Source organism: Antennarius striatus, chromosome 18, assembly GCF_040054535.1.
Source record: "Antennarius striatus isolate MH-2024 chromosome 18, ASM4005453v1, whole genome shotgun sequence".
NCBI lineage: Eukaryota > Metazoa > Chordata > Actinopteri > Lophiiformes > Antennariidae > Antennarius > Antennarius striatus.
This window is the reverse complement of record NC_090793.1, coordinates 19,810,941-19,829,637: the sequence shown is the minus strand read 5'-3', so window position 1 is coordinate 19,829,637 and position 18,697 is coordinate 19,810,941. Positions and strand designations below refer to the sequence as shown.

Here is an 18,697-nt window from a genome sequence, read left to right as displayed (position 1 = left end):
ATAGGTCACCATTCATGGGGTGATTCTGGTCCGTTACCCCTAATGGTCTGGGTCCCCATCTCCGGTGATGGGGGTGTCGAGTAGAGACCAGACAGGTAGAGCTCCTGGTTGCCCCACATGGCTCCATGTTGAACCTGGTGGCTCCAGTTCCTGGCTTCATACACTGTCTTCACCGCAACAGTCCTGGGGAGGGGCTTCAGCTGCAAAACAGACAGGAATGGAACATTGGGGGGGGGTAGAGTTAGAGTTACGGTACGTTTTTAAAGAAAACACACCCATTTGAGTTTTTCAGATGGTTTCCATGTTTAAATTACTTCAACAACAGAGGGTGGGTTCCTCTCATCTGTCCTTTTTAGCTGTTAACACCCTGCTGAGTAAGCGTTCAGCCCCCCCTACCTGTGGGAACGAGTGTCTGAGCTCCGCAGCTTGTCTGAATCCACTCGGTAGGGCCGCCAGCTCCCCCTGAGCCCACAGCCTCCTCCGCCCCGACGACACCTCCACCAATCCAGCCACAGCCGACCCGGAGTGGTTCATCTGGAGGGGGGGGGGCAGAGGAAATCACCACCACAGCTCATCTTATCTCCAGAAAGTAGTGCATCCCTGGGATGCGCTTCCAAGAACAATGTGTGCATCCCAACATGACGTTTATGCATCCCAAAGGTAAAAACAGAATATAGAGTATGCAAGGATGGAGCTTAGCCCGTAGTAGAATATAAAAGAAAATGTTAATTCTACTGATTTTATTTCCAACATCATAACTGATTAAGTAAAAAGAAAAAAAAAGAAAAATTATATGTTAACAAATCTTAAAGCCTGGTAGTCATTTAAAAAAACAGGTTTATTAATAAATAAAGATGTAATACAGTTGTTTTTTTCACTTTTGCTTTTTACTCAATAGTTTTCCTTTAATTCATATTTTCTCCTGAGGACACTGAACCAAGCTGACAGAACCTTCACACACATGTAGTAACATCTGTAGTAATATCTGTAGTAATATCTGTAGTAATATCTGTAGTAATATCTGTAGTAATATCTGTAGTAATATCTGTAGTAACATCTGTAGTAGCATCTGTAGTAACATCTGTAGTAACATCTGTAGTAATATCTGTAGTAATATCTGTAGTACCATCTGTAGTAACATCTGTAGTAATATCTGTAGTAACATCTGTAGTAACATCTGTAGTAACATCTGTAGTAATATCTGTAGTAACATCTGTAGTAACATCTGTAGTAATATCTGTAGTAACATCTGTAGTAATATCTGTAGTAATATCTGTAGTAACATCTGTAGTAACATCTGTAGTAATATCTGTAGTACCATCTGTACTACCATCTGTAGTAACATCTGTAGTAACATCTGTAGTAACATCTGTAGTAATATCTGTAGTAATATCTGTAGTACCATCTGTAGTAACATCTGTAGTAATATCTGTAGTACCATCTGTACTACACTACCATCTGTAGTACCATCTGTAGTACCATCTGTAGTAACATCTGTAGTAACATCTGTAGTAATATCTGTAGTAATATCTGTAGTAATATCTGTAGTACCATCTGTAGTACCATCTGTAGTAACATCTGTAGTAATATCTGTAGTACCATCTGTAGTAACATATGTAGTAATATCTGTAGTAATATCTGTAGTACCATCTGTAGTACCATCTGTAGTACCATCTGTAGTACCATCTGTACTACCATCTGTAGTACCATCTGTAGTACCATCTGTAGTAACATCTGTAGTAACATCTGTAGTAACATCTGTAGTAATATCTGTAGTACCATCTGTACTACACTACCATCTGTAGTACCATCTGTAGTACCATCTGTAGTAACATCTGTAGTAACATCTGTAGTAACATCTGTAGTAATATCTGTAGTAATATCTGTAGTAATATCTGTAGTACCATCTGTAGTACCATCTGTAGTAACATCTGTAGTAATATCTGTAGTACCATCTGTAGTAACATATGTAGTAATATCTGTAGTAATATCTGTAGTACCATCTGTAGTACCATCTGTAGTAACATCTGTAGTAATATCTGTAGTACCATCTGTAGTAACATATGTAGTAATATCTGTAGTAATATCTGTAGTACCATCTGTAGTACCATCTGTAGTACCATCTGTAGTACCATCTGTAGTACCATCTGTAGTAACATCTGTAGTAACATCTGTAGTAATATCTGTAGTAATATCTGTAGTAATATCTATTGCATCTTTTTTGGAGGCACGGTGATAATCAATCAATCAATCAATCAATCAATCAATCAATCGAAATGGAAATGGAATAATTGTGAATATTCGATCATGCGTCCACGTCAAAAAATGTTTCTCAAAGACTCAAGGACGCACGTGAACGAGAACATTGCACCACATACAGCTACACAACATCCCATAATGAACACCAAGAGGAGCTTGTTCCAGAACTCACCAGTGAGCGCACGTTCACCTGAGACGGCAGGTAGGCCAACACCCCCGGAATATTCTGGACCACCTTCACCATCAGGTCCTTGCTGGACAGAATATCATCCATCACGTGACGCATGTGTGTGTGTGTGTGTGTGTGTATGTGTGTGTCGTTACCATGACGATCCAAACGTTCTGTGTGTTTACCTGTGAGGAAGACGACGCCCCTGGAGGATGAGCGCCAGGGAGGAGCTGAGCTCAGGGTTCACAGCGATGGAGCACCTGAGCTGGGACTCGGTAAGTCTCCCCCAGGCCTCCACCTGCACCAGAGGTCACAGAGGTCACAGAGGTACAGGGGTCACAGAGGTCACAGAGATACAGAGGTCACAGAGGTCACAGAGGTACAGAGGTCACAGAGGTACAGGGGTCACAGAGGTCACAGGAGAGCAGCATCATCCTATGTTTGAATCTAGATGCTCACCTGTAGGGCGGGGCTAGTGTGACCACGCCGGGTGTGTTTCAGTGTGACCTTGGACTCCTTGGACCCCCCTGTTCCCTCCAAGTCCCCGATGGCCTGGACCCCCCAGTCTGGACCCTGAAGGTCGACTGAGACGCTCCACAGAGGACCTAACAAAAAACCCAACACATTATTTCTCTTCATTCTCTTTTAAAACCACAGAAATGTTCGATGCCCACACCTCTGAACCGAGAGGTGAGGGTCGCGTCCAGAACGGGACGCGTCCCGGTGCCATCGGAGGCAGGCGGGGGGTAGGAGACGAGTAGCTCCAGACGTCCTGCAGCCTCGCTGACGTTCAGGCCCGACGCCATCAGCCGGTGTCCGTCGACCGCGAGGCGAACCCGGGACTGAAACTGAGACCAGACTCCCTGGACGGAGCACAGACCCTCAGGAAACAAAACAAAAACCTTTGTTAAAGCAGAGAACAGAATGTAAAAGTAAAAACATCGGCTGCTTATATTACCTCCAGATTACGAGGAACTCCTCTGAGCTGCAGCCAAGACCAGCCGTTCCACATGGTTCCTCTTACCTCCTTCACCCTCGGAAAACATTTTGTTTGGAGGTTCATTCCCACCTGCTGACCCCCAGACTGCAGACGTAGGGTCAAAGCCGTCCCGTCCAGGGAACCGAGCTCCGCCTGCACACACAACCTGCTCAGAAACGTCTCAAATAAACCGGCTGATTGGTCGGTCGAGTCTCTTGACAACCTGGATGCTGCTGTTTGCAGGGACCCCCAGTTCCTTCAAGGGGTTCAGCGTGTGAATGAAGCCGGCCGTTACTCTGACGGCTCCAGACGTCCTCGTCGCCGTCGCTTCCTGAACCATCTGTGGAGATATCAGCTGCAGAAGTTATGAACCTGCTGCGCCATCTGGAGCGCTTTTACAATTTTATATACTATTACGATCCCCGAGGGGAAATTAACAATAAACACTCTAATATTTTTGTCAATCACACGCATGCATATATATTTTCCTCCTTTTACCGTCTGATTTCCTGTGCTGCAGTCCAACAGGAAGTAAACGGAGCCGTTGTCATGACTCCCAGAATTCATAGCGACTGCAGCGTCGTTGGGCAGACCCAGCGTCTCCAACAGGGGCACAGAGTGGTTCAGGCGAAGAGACGCTTCGTGTTTATCCTGTCAAACCATAAAAGTGAGTTAACATACCTGGAGCCCCCCCCCAACCCCAACCCTAACCCCAACCCTAACCCCCCCAGTGTTTCAATAGTACATAAAACATAAATAAAGATGATTAAAATGTGTAAAATCATAAACACCTTGGTTTTCTTCAGAGCCACCGCCGCCTCTAACTCTCTATCATCCATCGCCATGGAGACCTGAGCCTCAGTCAGTGCTGGGGAGACGACCAACGCGCCGGAGACCAGCATCCGGTCTGGACCCCCCCACTCCTGCAGACAGGATCCCACATGATGCTGTTCTAGTGGAGGGGGTGGGATGAAACCATCTGCACCCTCTACCTGAATAACTGTACAGTTGTTGTGGTACCGCAGCGCCCCCCGCAGGCCTCCCTGTGACATCACGCCTCCGCCGGCTCCCACCGCGCACCCCTCCACCTGAACGAGGGCCCCCGCGTCGTATCTTTGCTTTGCTGCCCTGCCGGTTACCCTCAGTCGGACGTGTTGGGGTAGATCTCTGAGGGCGGGGAGGTTGTGACGGAGCTCGGCGTCCACGCTCAGCTCTGGGGGGGGCCTCGCGTTCAGCCTCAGGGAGCCCGTCTGGCCCTCCAGGTCGGTGTCCAGCGTGGCGGTCCAGACGCCCCGGGGGTCGGTCCACACCGAGACGTTGACACGAGTCTAGCAGAGATTCAACAAACAAGTTTTAAAGATGAGTTTTAAAGGGTTTATGAAACAAAACAAAACCCCCACCTTCAGTGGGGGGCACCTGGACTCCAGGGCCCAGACCCACTTCGTCCCGTCTTCGGTTTGCATGAAACCATTGGTTCTAACCGAACACGTCCCGGCTTTGACAAACAGGCCCCCCGCCTGTTTGGGACCCCTGGGAGTCGTGGCCTCCACCTGGACCACCTGGGGCAGACCTCGTCTTCTCCACCCCAGGAAGGAGTTCTGGATGGTCCCCGAGAAGCGCTGGGGCCCGGTGGAGCGGCTCAGGTCCAGGGAGACTTGCTGGTCGTCGGCCCTCAGAGAGGAGGTCAGGTTGAGTCGTTGGGGGGCCACTGAGAGGAGGCCCCGAAGGGTCAGGGACGCCGTCTGCAGGACATATGGAGGTAAATGAGCTGCAGCTGAACCCACTGGTGCCTTCAGGTTCCTCAGGTTCTCACCGGTAGTGGGGGGCAGTAGCTGGTCAGATTCCCGCTGTAAAGCCATTGGTCCTCTTCCACCTGCCGGGTTTCCCCCAAATTACCCCCAAAGTAACACGGTCCCACCTCCAGGCCCCCCTCCACATGCGCTGGACGCGGCGTGGAAACGCTGAGGGTTATCGCCGCGTGGGGTGGAAGCCCCAGCGTCTCCACGGCGATGATGGAGTGTTCCACAGACGCTTCCAGACGGAGGTGGGGGAGACAGGTGGAACGCAGGTGGAGGCTGGCTTTCTGCCCCCCTCCCACCGTCACAACGCTCCTGAGACGCGAGGAGCAGTCGGATCGCGTGACGGAGACGTCGGCTGAGGTCTGACGGCGGGAAAAACATTCAAACAGTCACTGAACACAGGATTTTATCTTTGAAAAACAAGGAAACAGAACGAGGAATAATAAATGATTGATATGTTTAACATGAACGTGCAGAAATAAAAAAAAGAGCTTTATGACATTTTTAAAAAGGTTTCACATTTAAGGCCCGTACCTCTGCAGGGCGACCTGCCACGTTTCCATAGCAACGGGCATCGAGCCCATCAGCAGTGGCGCCCCCTGTGCAGTTCATCTGTGAAAACACAACCTCCTGTTAGCTTGTTTTCTAGAAGGTGTGTGTGTGTGTGTGTGTGTGTGTGTGTGTGTGTGTGTGTGTGTGTGTGTGTGTGTGTGTGTGTGTGTGTGTGTGTGTCTCTGTTCTAACATGAATCCTTTTAATCTGTCAGGTTATTAAACCCACAGAACTCCATCAATCAAGGATCAAACTATCAATCAATAAAGTAAAATAACATCAGACACAGGTAAAGTAAAATAGCCTTCATTACTGCATTGTGGGAAATGTAGTTTTTGCTAAAAGCGCACTTTAGACCTATTTATTTATACACACTCTGACCTTTTGTGCTCATATGGGCCACATTTGGCCCCCGGGCCTTTGAGTTTGACACATGTGGTTTAGCATGACGACTAGAAATAGTCAGGACCAGTGAGAAAAGCTAACAAAACATCACCACTGATGATGCTAACCCATTCATTTGGGTCATGTGACTTCATAGTTTAGCGCGGTGTCCCTCAGGGATCAATATCTGCTCTGTATTGATTTTTTCCTTTTATTGGACTTTATCTATCTAGAAAAATACATTTACTCATCAGTGATGTCTGTTTAAACGTACTAAAGCTTGAACAATCCTCGACAAACACAAACTAAGGGTTTAGTGTCGGACCAACAGAGCCAGGAACCTGAAAGGAGGTGGGCACGAGTCCCTGGAGCAGCTTCGTCTGTTGCCATAGCGACACCTCCAACGTGGAGGAGCTGTTTTTTGATCCGACATGAAAGAGTACATCACACAGTCTGTTGTCGTCCACATGAAGAGCCAAACCAGCGTTCAGTCCGTCTGTTTCCGTCTGGCAAAAACACAGGAAGTACTTTAAAAAAACACAGGAAGTACTTAAAAAAACACAGGAAGTACTTAAAAAAACACAGGAAGTACTTAAAAAAACACAGGAAGTACTTAAAAAAACACAGGAAGTACTTTAAAAAAACACAGGAAGTACTTAAAAAACACAGGAAGTACTTAAAAAACACAGGAAGTACTTGAAAAAAACACAGGAAGTACTTAAAAAAACACAGGAAGTACTTAAAAAAACACAGGAAGTACTTCAGATGTTTTTTGTCGCTCCATCAGAACCAAGCGGACCCTGGAGGCCGCCCCGTACCTGGTAGTGTGTTCTGGCTTCGATGGAACCCGCTACGCCCCTCTTCTTCAGGGACTTGAGGCGATGCTGCAGCCTGAAGTCAGACCCCCATCCTGGACCCCCCCGGTCCGACCGGCCCCCGTTGATCTCTGCTCTCAGGTGCTCTGGTCCAGCCTGCAGCTCCAGCAGCACCGACAGCCGACCCCCATCCTGAAGCCACCTCACCTGGGCGTCACTGCTGGAGGGTACACCTGCATCCAGAACACCAATCAATCAGCTGACAGACCCGATTGATTGGATGATAATTAATGTAAAGTATTGATCACCTGTGGCGTTGAGCAGGTGTGAGGTGTGAGATAGTCCAGTGTGGACCTCAACCCTCCTCCAGTCGCCCAGCCTGCGGCTCAGATTCACGCAGAAATGCTCCTCGTCCACCCAAACACACAGCCAATCACGAGCCACGGTGGAGTGCTTAGTCCCGCCCTCCTCATCTTCTCCATCCAAAGACTCCGGAGGGTCTCTGTGATGTCTGAGCTCCGCCCGGTACGAGACCTCCACCCCCCTGAGCCTGATCTGTCCTGGTGGGAGGACGTGACGTCAGGGTGGCCACGCCCACTCAGGAAGTGATGTCACACAGTCGTTATTTATCTGTAAACAATCCCTTACCCTCGACGAGCCCGTCGCTCTGCCCCAGGGTCACATCCACCCCCAGCAGGGGGGGTAAGACGGTGAGGTGGTCCCCAGAGCGCCTCAGGTCCCCCGACGCCATCAGCTGGAGGCCTGGGGCATGTCTCAGAGAGCCCCCCACCTGGGCCAGCAGAGCCCCGCCCCCCTGGCTGTAGGAGCCACGGAGAGAAACGCTGGGGGGGCAAGAGGACCAGTCCATCAGGAAGAAACGGTATACACACACCTGTCTGAGGTACGCACACACACACACACACACGCACACCTGTCTGAGGTCACGTTTGCAGCCACGCCCACACGGAGGTCGCTGGCGACAGGAAGTAGACTCTGGGACACGTTGACCCTCAACTCCAGGGATTGGTCCCCCCCCTGGGGGGCGTGGCGCATCCAGGCGTCCAGTCTCACCCTGTCCTTCCCATCAGCCCTCACCTGCACCAGGCTGCTGCCCCCGCCCCCCTCTGAGGAAATACCTGCAGTCGCCTTGACCTTAAAACGTAAAAACAGATAAATTATGAAGCAGCTGACGGCGTCGTAATCTGAAGCTCGTTCAGGAACAGATTGGAATTAATAATTTAAGCCCCCCCCACCTCCAACGCTCTTGGAATCTTGGCTTTGAAGGGATGACTGAGTTTGGAATAAAGCTCGACGCTTCCTGCCGAGGCGTTCAGACGTGCTGAGAGCTGAAGACAAACACACCTGAGCAGCAGGAATGTATCACAAATAATAAAGACTCAAACACAGACGGGTCCACTCACTTCACACTCCGTACGTTCTACTCTTAGTCTCCCTGCAGCCTGATAACGGAAGCTGGCGACGTCTCCACGCTCCCAACAGACGTTTCCTTCCAGGACAGCAGAGGACGGGAGCTTCAGCTGGAAGACAAGAAAACAGAAAAACCATCACAGGTTTGATTTGTTCTGCTCCGTTAAATTCAAACAGGTGGAAAAAGTGTCAATAAGACTAATAGAACGTCTTATTTAGCTAACTCATCTTCACCACATCAGCATCACGGCTGTCCTCAAAGGGCCAGATGTAACTAATAAATGTAACTAAATGTAACTAAATGTAACGTAACTAAATGTAACTACTCCTTAATGTAACTAATAAATGTAACTAAATGTAACTCAGTGTAATGTAACTAAATGTAACTACTCCTTAATGTAACTAATAAATGTAACTAAATGTAACTCAGTGTAACGTAAAATAAGTGGAGCTACTCCTGAATGTTAAATAACTAAAATTTATTACCTATTCAAGTTACAAACACTACGGTCTCACAGAACATGATCCAATTAATTAAAATATCAAATAAAAATCCAATAAAGTAAGTTAAAACAAGTTGAGAGCAGAAATAAAATCAGATAAAAGCAATTAAAATAATATGAAATAATAGACAAAATCAACTCCAGATAACTAGTAAATAATAAATGTAACTAAATGTAACTAAATGTAATGTAACATAAAAGTAACTTAATGTTAACTTATTAATTATTCAAGTTACAAACAAGTAAAGACATTAACTTTGTTCAAAACGAGTTAAAATGAGCTGAAACACTGCATTGTGGGAAATGTAGTACACTTGTGACCTATTTATTTTTAAACACCTTTTATGCTCTTGTGGGCGACATAAAATGATGTTGGGGGCCACATTTGGCCCCCGGGCCTTGAGTGTGACCCGTGTGACTTACCTGGAGCTGATGGCTGAAGTTGGCTTTAACTTGGATCTCCTGGCGTTCTGAGCGTAAAGGGTTAAACAGGACTTGTCCAGTGAGGGTCAGCCTGTCCTCGCCAGCGATGCGTAACCTCGCCTCCACGTCCTTCTGCGTCTGAACGGGAGCCACAGATTAGACGTGTGTGTGTGTGTGTGGAGTCCGTGAGCTTCAGTTCACCTGTCGGGTTCACCTGGTCGCTGGCCACGCCCACACAGACCTCCGAGTCTGATGGGATGACGTCGGCGCTGAAGGGATGAGTCAGCGCGGAGCAAACGAAAGGGCTCCGCGGTCGGTAGCCCAAGGTCAGGGTGTGGACGGCCTCTCCGTCGCCGTGGAAACCAGCTCTGGACTCCAGGATGTAGAGGCGCTGGGGGAGGTTGACGGTGAAGGTCCCCCGCAGACGGAGCGTCTGGGGGAACACCTGGAGGGGCCAATCACACCTGAGCTGCAGCGCCGCCGTCTTCTGGAACACCTTTTTGTCCCTCCTCAGCTCCTCTACCACGCCCTCCAGGTGCAGCTCGGTGGGCGGGGCCCCAGCGTTCAGGTGGACGACCCTCAGCGCCGCCCGCCTCTTCTTTAACACCTGACAGACGTTGCCAGCGTGACAGAGAATCCTCACCTGAATGTGACCACGCCCACTCCGGAGGCGGGGCTAAACCCACCTTGTCGGCGGCGCTCAGGGCGGCGTCCAGGCTGACGTTGTGCTCGCCGCAGGAGGACACCACCTGCAGGGCGTGGCCGGAAGCGGACGCCTCCAGGGAGACGGCGGGAGTCCACAAGGAGACCAGGGAGGTGGAGACCTTCACACTCTGCGTTGCCATGACGACCCAGCCTCCAGCCTGGAGGGAAACAGGAGGAGAGCATCTCACAGATACGTTACCATGGAGATGAGATGGAGGAACCTCCCCTCTCCTCACCTGGATGTAGGTAACAGTCGGAGTGTGCAGCTTCAGGCGCGCCTCCGTCTCGCCCCCCCGGCCCCGGTAGAACCCCTCCAGGAGGAGGCGGCGGACGTTCAGCCACGGCGCGTCCAGGTTGAACGCACCTGGAAGTGACATCAGAGCGGCGGCGCTGAGCGGCGGGAGGAGACCTCGTGTGATTGGCCGCCGCAGCTCCGCTCACCTTCCCATTTCCCCCCCAGGCCGTCTCTGGGGGGGCTCTTCCAGCGCAGCCCGGCCACCAGCGGCGTCAGGCCGTTGTAGTTGATCTTCAGGTGGGTGCTGCTCTCAGAGCCCACCTGTCGCAGGTGAGAGTGGAGGAGCTGAGTCCTGTAGTTCAGGTTCCTCTCTGGGACCTGGAGGTGGAACTGGAACAAAAGAACGTTGATTTGGGATATTATTTCACATTATTCTAATTGTTTTTATCTGATTTTAGGCTAGGCTAGGCTAACATGACCTTTGACCCCTGGTACCTCCAGCCTGTAGCTGCTGTGGTTCTGTGCTGACTGGTTTTTGAAGGACTGGCTCAGGAAGACGGTCCGTTTGTTGTTGATCTCATCCCAGTGTTTGCCGTAACTCACGTCCAGGGATGACTTCGTGTGGCGGGGGCTTTCCTCGTGCCGGAGGTGGATCTGCAGAAAGAAACCAACAACAACAAAAAAAAACACAACATCCGGTCTCCGACGCCGGAAATCGGACGACGTTAGCGACGCCGCTGCTACCTTGTGGTTGACGGCGGCCGTGTTGGAGCAGAAGAACTCGTGATCGCCTCTCATGACGTAGGTGAGGTTGGGGAGCCTCTCGCTCCTCAGCCTCTGGGACGTGGAGCATTCCTGACGCAGGTGCCGGGCGTCACCTGCACAGAGGTCAGAGGTCAGGGGAGACTGGTGAGGAATTTACAGGTGGAGGGAGAAGAAGAGTGTCGTCAGGTCATCATCGCTTCACCTCCAACGCCGTACTTGAGCCTCAGCATGGAGCTCCACAGCGAGGCCTTCTGCTCCATCAGCCCCAGCATCCTGATGCCGATCGCTCCGGGGAGCAGTAGCTCCGCCTCCACCGAGTACTGGCTGGCGGCGCCGTCGCGGCGGCGCTCCAGAACCACTGGCGTGGGACAGTTTCATCAACCGGAGTAAAATAACGTGATCGTCTCGGTGATGGAAGCCGATCGTACCGGTCGGGTACCTGATAGCGACGCCGTTTTTCTGAACACGTTCCTCACGGTGGCTGAGAAGCCGGTCTTCCCGCCCGATCCACGGGTGACATTAGCAGAGAGGATCATGGGAGGTCCGTGTGCGGCTAGTTTGGATTCGAGGTGGTAGCGAGTTCTCTGCTCCGACGGGAGGTTCTGAGCGTCCACCAGACCCAGGATGAAGTACCGGACGCCATCCATCAGCAGCTCCAGCTTCCCCGACGTGGCGGTCCTGTCTCGGTCCAGTTGCCCTGACGACGAAACGGCATTTCAGCGTTTAGCCCCAGCCGGCGTCGGTGTGTGTGTGTGTGTGTGTGTGTGTGTGTGTGTGTGTGTGTGTGTGTGTGTGTGTGTGACCTTGCAGGTGGATGGTTTTCAGCGGATGGTGGAGCCTCAGCAGCAGCCGGCGAGGGCGGAGGACCAGGTCCAGAGACGTGTCCCTGGGGACGGACGACTGAGGCGTGGCGAGGAGGAGGTGGATGGAGGCCTCTCTGGGGAGCCAGGAACCGCTCTGAAAAACAATCCCACCACAGGACATCACCTTCAGATGTCATGAAGATCGACTCCCCCGGATTGGACTCCGTCCCTAACCCCCTGCACCTGAGCGGTCAGGGAGTAAGCCGCCTCCAGCTGGTAGCGATGAAGACCTCTGTCCAGCTTCAGCAGCCTGAGGGACAGGTGGGCAGGTCCCGGGAGGGGAAGTGAAGCACCAGCGGCAAATGAAGGGTAGGAGGCGTTGGAGCACAGCTGCCATCCCATCATCTTGGACCCTGTGAGGGACGTAGCAACCAGTAAGGCGGTGAAGAATTTACCGGATTTAACCAGCGTTTGAGGACCTACACGTCTTCGGCGTGCAGGAGGTCTTCTGGACTCGGCTCTTCGGACCCTTCATCTCCTCTGTGTGGTCTCCAGTGAGATGGAACCATCTGGAGCTGGAGAACGAGGAACCAGAAGGACTTCAGTGATGCAGCGGCCTTCTGAACAGACTTTGAAGGGATTTTGTGCAGGGATGCCTCTGATGACCTGAGAGAGAAGATGTCCATCACGTCCTCCGGCGTGTTGAGCGTGATCTTTACGTCCCGTCCCTCCTGGAGCTGGAGGCTTCCATCCAGGCTGGTGGAGCTCCTCAGCTGGGAAACCCAGTCCACCGCCGCCCGACCCAGAACCCCGTCCACCCCCATGCGGGCAGAAAGCCCCACGTGGGCGCTGAGAAGACAGACCCAGAGAGTTAGCAGGTGAATGAGCAGCGTGTGGACGTGATGAAGATCACCTACGTGGGTTTGATGAATCCAGCCAGGGAGAAGTGAGAAGCGTCCCGGTAGTCGACGTCGCCTTTGAGACGCAGCGACAGCAGCGACGTCAGGTTGACGCCCAGCTTTAAGGGCAAACCGGACAGAGAGGGTAGGACCAGCTGGTCCGTCAGGAGAACAGCCCGCTGGTTCAGCTGGACCTCCTGACCCTGAGAGAGGATTGGATGGAGGAGTCAGGCTGAAGTGATGCTAGAACAGAGAATCTCCAGCGTACCTTCAGCAGTTTGACCACCAGTGCCGCCGCGCTGAGGGACAACCGTCCGAACCGGTCGGAGACGTCGTCACAGGAAAAGACGCTCAGCTCGCTGCCAAACACCTTCACACCGACCCGACACCGGAACCCGTTCCCCTCCGGCCTCCTGGACCCAAAGAGCTGGAAAACACAGATTCTACACTCAGATCTCCGAAATTAAATTAAGTTAAGTTTAAAATTTAAATTTAATTTAATGTAATCAAATCAAAGTAAATCAAACAAAACCGAATCAAATTGAATCAAATCAAATTAAATCAAATCAAATCAAAGCAAATAAAGTCAAGTCAAATTGCATTAAAGTAAATTAAATTAAATTAAATGTACCACTTCCTGTTGTAAATAAGCTTCTACCTCTTAATTAAATCTGGTACAGTGGAACCTCTACTTAATTAATTAAGTAATTTAATGAATTGGTTCTGGAAGAAATTTCGTAAGTAGAAAATTACGTAAGTAGAGACACGTTTTCCATGCTAATGCCCTAATCCGTTCCAAGCGCCCCAAAATTCAGACATAAATGTTTTATAAAGCATAAAAATGCATCAAAACATGTAACAAATACATGTTAGAATTAGATTATTAAACAATAAATGAGAGTTGTGAATAATGTAAAAAACAAAGAATAATAATGATGGTCATTTACCTTTTAACTGCTGTCCTCATTGTTTTTTGCCCTCTTTGGTTCATGCCCTCTTGCCCCACCATGTTTTAATAACGTGGTGATTGTAGATGCATTACAGCCATATTCTTTGGAGACATCAACCAAACACATCCCTTTTTCAGGCTTTTCTATCATCTCTTGTTTTGTTTGTACGGACAAAAAAACTATTTTCTTCGTCTTTTCTTTTCCTCTTTTCTCCGTCACGTTCTTGGGGTCCATAGTGAATACTCTAAAAGTTAATATATTTACATAAAACTATCAGAACACCTCGTGGGTCGAGGGCCGAATGACGAGGACGCTGCATAGACACCTATCTAGCTCCACACAGAGGTCCCTCTGAGCCAATGGGATGCCAGGATGCTAGGTAATAGCCAATGGCAGAACAGCTATGAGAATGTTGCGTTCAGGAACCTGTGGGAGCTTCGAGTATCAGCCGATACTGTTTTTTTACCTGTCGTAAATCGAAATTTCTTTCATAACTAGAGGCAATATTCTCCTGTTGAGGCGTTTGTAAGTAGAACATTTGGTCTGTGGAGACATTGGTAGGTAGAGGAACCACTGTATTGGATTTACTCTTTCTATCTTTTTACTTTTTTCGACTCATGAAAGTTAAAACTATTAAAATTAATCAATTTACACTTTCATGAATAAAAGAAAATTAAATTTGTGTGTCTATTTAAATTCTTCACCATTTAGAGGGGATTTTATTTGCATTCTTGGGCTTTAAAATGTTCAGAATATTATTGACCCATAGTCTTAAATGTCAAATGCCATGTAAATTGCTGTTGTACCACCTGTTGTACAGTAACGTTGGGTTATGTCTGGTCTTATTCCACATGAATAAGCTTACATGCTAAACCTGCTGTTACATCTAATCCCATAATGCACTGGCCCAGCAGCGCTGGCGGTCTGCAGGCGGTTCCAGTGACCTCACCATGGCCCTGGCCCGCTCCAGAAAGCCGCCAGCGGGGGATGAACAGCCACGTTTCTCTCCATCGTGGGCTTCATCTGCTCTCCTCGTCCTCCAGCTCCCTCCAGACGCTCCATCCGAGTCGTGGGTCTGATGATCGAAGAACTTCCTCAGCAGCGGTTCAGCGTTTTCAACGTGAAGGTCCAGCTGAGTCGGAGAACACAAAGAACGGATGTCAGGTTCTACTGGACCGTTCAGAAAAGAGAACAAAAGGGTTTGAAGCTCACTTCCAGGAGGTTGTGGGCTCTGCCGTGGAGATACACCGTCAGGTTGACGGTGGCGGATCTCGGTAGAAACGATTTAGGAGAGAAAATCAAAGATGTTTCCACATTTGTGACTCCAAACCCTGAAACAAACAAAATAAATGAAAATCTTTAACTCAGTGTTTTTTTTCTGTTGCGGGTGAATCCGACTCGAGTCGTTTTCACATGGAATTAATTTGTTTTACCCGACGAAGCCGTGTAATCTGAATAGGAGGAGTATTTCAGGAACTCAGCCTCGAAGTCTCTGGTGATGATGTCATCAGGCAGAGACTCGGCCAGGCCCTGCTTCACGGGGTCCTCGCTCCTCAGGACATGAGTCAGGTGACTCCACACGTACGAGCCCACTGGAGGAGCAGAGGAGACGATAGGTCAGGTCGACGTGATGACATCATGATGACATCAGGTCCGTCAGAGGACTCGGAGCTGCAAAGACGGTTAGCATGAGTTAGCATTGTGAGGTACACACACACACACACACACACACACACACACACACACACACACACACACACACACACAGCTACCGTACGACAGCTGGTTATTGTTGGTTGGGAGACCTCCTGATGATTCCTGAAAAGATTCCTAAAAAAAAACAAAAAAAACAGTGGCTGTTTTTACTGAGGGGCCCCCGGGAGTCGAGGACGGCCCCTGGGGGTCTTTTTTTTTTTTAAATCTTATAGTTAAAAGTCAATATTTTGATTGACATTAATGCACAAACAATTTATTTAAGGAGTGATGCAGAGATTTTACACCAGTAGAAAAGAAACTATAGAATTATCCATCCATCTTCCACCTCTTACTCGGAGTCGGGTTGGGGAACTACAGAATTACTGATTAAAAAAATAGCAAAAGAGAATTATTTTTACACAAGTTCTATATACTTTTTAGTAAATATTTGGGATTATAAACTAGTAGATCATCAGCATAGCAACAATTCCATCAGTAAGTCTGCGATTCAGAGCGTTCAAACCCTTCCTGAGCAGCAGAGGAGCGCCGGAGTCGATCCATAACGTCAGCTAAACTCCCTGTGGTTTGAGCCCCACCTTGGCTGGAGGTCTCCTTCCTCAGCGTCTTCTTCACCACTTCAAACACGTTGCGGTCGGGGCAGCGCAGGAGCTGCTGGTATGCAGCGATCCTGACCTCGGGATCCTCCTGGGACGTCCGGTACAGCTGCAACAGCACAGACCTCTGGGAGGAGGAAGCTGCTGTCAGTACCCGACGCTCACCTCTTCACCTCCACGACGCCTCCATCAACACCACTGGAAATCACACTTAAAGGGTGGTTTCACGATCGACTCACGTCGGCCGAGCAGGGGAAGCGTCTGAACGCGTGTATGGCGGCGAGTCTTATCTCCACCGCGGTTGGCCGGCCGAGCAGGAAGTGGTTCAGCAGAGGAATGAAGACCGGAGCAGACAGACCGACGTTTCCCACCGACTTGAGGGCGTACAAAAGCTGTCGGGTGACAAATATTCACCATTATTTGTGTAAAATAATCCAATCGGCACAACAAACCACCATGTCCAGACTCACTGGACCTACTTTATGGGACTGGGCAGACTCTCCATCCTCACAGCCCTCCTTCAGGGTCTCCTTAAGTCCTTCTATGAAGGTCTCAACTTGAGGAAGTTCAGCACAGGAACTTTGTGACCTTTGACACAACTGATGGACCAATGAAGATCCAGAGAGGAGCGCCTGAGGCTGCAGCTCCGGGACCTCCAGCAGGGCCTAACGGAGACACAGGAGTGTCGACTAGATGCTGTATGGTCGATAGAAACCGCTCTGACGACGTTCCTACATTGATGGAGTCGATGATCGCTGCTGATGGATGAGGGATGAGCGCCATGGAGGTGAGGTAACCGTGAGCCTGTTCCTGGTCCACCTCCTTCCTCCTCAGGAGGTCGGTCAGCAGGAGGACGCAGCTCTCAGATCCACAGGCGGGTAGAGCCTCCAGCAGCGGCTGCCTGTTCCCACATTAAAGTTAGCATTAAGGTCTGGTACAAGATAGCATTATGGAATGGAGTAACTGCAAAATATACTTAAAGTTATAGTAATCTCACATCTGTTAGCGTGAATTTAGCATAAAATAATTCTAATGGGGTAACACATGCATTCCTGCTGCGCCTCGTTTTATTTTTAAACACGAACTTCGTGATGAGATGTTTGACTCGTGTTCAGACTCTGATGAAGATGAGGAAGACTCTAATATCGGGGGGGAAATGCTGACCAGTCGTCGCGGCACTTGAAGGACGTTTCCTGCCAGAGCGTCTGGAGCTGATCTAGGGTCAGATCTCTCAGCCGGAAGGTCAGCTGGAGGAACTCCTGAGACACCTGGAGCACACAGAGTCCAAACACACAACACACACCACAGCTGCAGGGTGAGAACTAAATGCCTGCTGCACAACGTGAACACACCCACAGTGGTGATGCATTTAAAGTCCTGCAGCATTGAAGGCGTGAGTCAAGAGGAACAAGTGTTCCCCTCAGATAAGGCCCGTTACAGCCGGAGCCGGCTGGAACCGGTTCAGACCTACCAGCTGAGGGTCTGAGGCGAGGCCACACAACATCCTGACAGTTTGGGCGGCTTGTTGAGGCGTTGACTTGCTGTCTTTTCCGGGTCTTGCAGGCTCCTCATCCTCAAACTGCAAATCTGTCAGCAGAAAAACACCTGGAGGATCTAAAGGAGCGCAAACAAGAGCCAATCAGGCGTCAGCATCCAACAAGACCTTCACACACGGTACTTCTACTCCTGACCTTTGGCTGATGGAGTGCCTGGTTGGGCTCTGAGCAGCACCAGGGATGACACGGTTTGGGTCTTCACCGGCTCAGGAGTCCTGGACCATGTTGCCATGACAACAGACTCAGTGCAGTTGACCTCTTGGAGGACCGTAGAGCCATGTTTTTGAACACAGCGCAGCTCCGACTGCACCGGCTTGTGTCATAAAAACAGGAAACAAATCAACTCCTGAACTAAGGTACTGATACAGAACTTACCCAACAGGAGAACTATCTACATGTCCGGTGGACCACCAGGGGCACCACTGGCTTGTTACAAGTTCAGCTCAACATGCTGATGTTGTGTTTAATTCTTTTGACTTCTAGTAACTTTGTAAAATACCATTTCAAATCACCTTCATCAGCAATGGGATGAAAACCTGTGGGGTCATTTATACTTTAATTACATCCCACGTCAAAGCGGTGATGTATTGTACTCGTCAGCATTCGTCCGTTCGTTCTTATGTCCACCGAATATCTTCACAACCGTTGCAGGTAGAAAGATGAAACAGAAAGGGCATCACTCAGGAAGCAAAGGTGGTGAAAATGACATCATGACCTTGACCTTGAGAAAACTAGGTCAAGGTCAAATTTCAACTTTTGTACACTCAAGAACCGGATAACATAGAAAGACAAGGGAGAAGGCCAGTGTGAGTAAGACCATAGATCAAAGCTAGTGCTCCGATCTACCTATGCACTAGCTTTGATTTTCAGGGTAGGTAAAAGCTATGCACTAGCTTTGACCATAGATCAAAGCTAGTGCATAGCTTTGATATATGCTCAAAGCTAGTGAATAGCTTTGATTTATGGTCAAAGCTAGTGCATAGCTTTGACCTTTCAGGGTAAGTCAAAGCTATGCATTAGCTTTGACCATAGATGAAAGCTTTGGTCAAAGCTTGTGCATAGCTTTGACCTACCCTTAAAGGTCAAAGCTATGCACCTGCCAGGTGCTACTTTAGGGCAGGAGGTTGCAGTCTGTGACTGCCTTGTTTCATTTACATTCAGCCA

General features: G+C 49.5%; 1 protein-coding gene across 2 annotated transcripts in view; it reads right to left on the bottom strand.

Annotated features, from left to right (window-relative positions):
* LOC137611741 (uncharacterized) overlaps window positions 1-18,697 on the bottom strand; it is a 25,597-nt gene extending 6,900 nt beyond the window's left edge. For both annotated transcript variants that reach the window (XM_068339817.1, XM_068339818.1), the window contains exons 1-46: window positions 17,669-18,697; window positions 17,449-17,591; window positions 17,142-17,245; window positions 16,713-16,878; window positions 16,457-16,642; window positions 16,217-16,369; window positions 15,960-16,104; window positions 15,102-15,260; window positions 14,881-14,999; window positions 14,618-14,800; window positions 12,987-13,145; window positions 12,737-12,921; window positions 12,486-12,668; window positions 12,303-12,394; window positions 12,063-12,232; window positions 11,820-11,973; window positions 11,456-11,713; window positions 11,219-11,374; window positions 10,996-11,129; window positions 10,747-10,905; window positions 10,458-10,641; window positions 10,253-10,380; window positions 9,998-10,174; window positions 9,526-9,918; window positions 9,312-9,449; window positions 8,379-8,495; window positions 8,211-8,303; window positions 7,889-8,109; window positions 7,606-7,799; window positions 7,266-7,517; window positions 6,961-7,190; window positions 6,484-6,648; window positions 5,741-5,818; window positions 5,221-5,568; window positions 4,808-5,149; window positions 4,400-4,735; window positions 4,199-4,330; window positions 3,906-4,058; window positions 3,631-3,747; window positions 3,387-3,560; window positions 3,105-3,309; window positions 2,888-3,033; window positions 2,614-2,726; window positions 2,432-2,513; window positions 397-534; window positions 38-200 (exon numbers count right to left, since the gene is read on the bottom strand). In XM_068339817.1, the coding sequence (XP_068195918.1) occupies window positions 38-200; window positions 397-534; window positions 2,432-2,513; window positions 2,614-2,726; window positions 2,888-3,033; window positions 3,105-3,309; window positions 3,387-3,560; window positions 3,631-3,747; window positions 3,906-4,058; window positions 4,199-4,330; window positions 4,400-4,735; window positions 4,808-5,149; window positions 5,221-5,568; window positions 5,741-5,818; window positions 6,484-6,648; window positions 6,961-7,190; window positions 7,266-7,517; window positions 7,606-7,799; window positions 7,889-8,109; window positions 8,211-8,303; window positions 8,379-8,495; window positions 9,312-9,449; window positions 9,526-9,918; window positions 9,998-10,174; window positions 10,253-10,380; window positions 10,458-10,641; window positions 10,747-10,905; window positions 10,996-11,129; window positions 11,219-11,374; window positions 11,456-11,713; window positions 11,820-11,973; window positions 12,063-12,232; window positions 12,303-12,394; window positions 12,486-12,668; window positions 12,737-12,921; window positions 12,987-13,145; window positions 14,618-14,800; window positions 14,881-14,999; window positions 15,102-15,260; window positions 15,960-16,104; window positions 16,217-16,369; window positions 16,457-16,642; window positions 16,713-16,878; window positions 17,142-17,245; window positions 17,449-17,591; window positions 17,669-17,765 (7,924 nt within the window). In that variant the 5' untranslated portion in view covers window positions 17,766-18,697. The remainder of the gene's footprint in view (window positions 1-37; window positions 201-396; window positions 535-2,431; window positions 2,514-2,613; window positions 2,727-2,887; window positions 3,034-3,104; window positions 3,310-3,386; window positions 3,561-3,630; window positions 3,748-3,905; window positions 4,059-4,198; window positions 4,331-4,399; window positions 4,736-4,807; window positions 5,150-5,220; window positions 5,569-5,740; window positions 5,819-6,483; window positions 6,649-6,960; window positions 7,191-7,265; window positions 7,518-7,605; window positions 7,800-7,888; window positions 8,110-8,210; window positions 8,304-8,378; window positions 8,496-9,311; window positions 9,450-9,525; window positions 9,919-9,997; window positions 10,175-10,252; window positions 10,381-10,457; window positions 10,642-10,746; window positions 10,906-10,995; window positions 11,130-11,218; window positions 11,375-11,455; window positions 11,714-11,819; window positions 11,974-12,062; window positions 12,233-12,302; window positions 12,395-12,485; window positions 12,669-12,736; window positions 12,922-12,986; window positions 13,146-14,617; window positions 14,801-14,880; window positions 15,000-15,101; window positions 15,261-15,959; window positions 16,105-16,216; window positions 16,370-16,456; window positions 16,643-16,712; window positions 16,879-17,141; window positions 17,246-17,448; window positions 17,592-17,668) is intronic.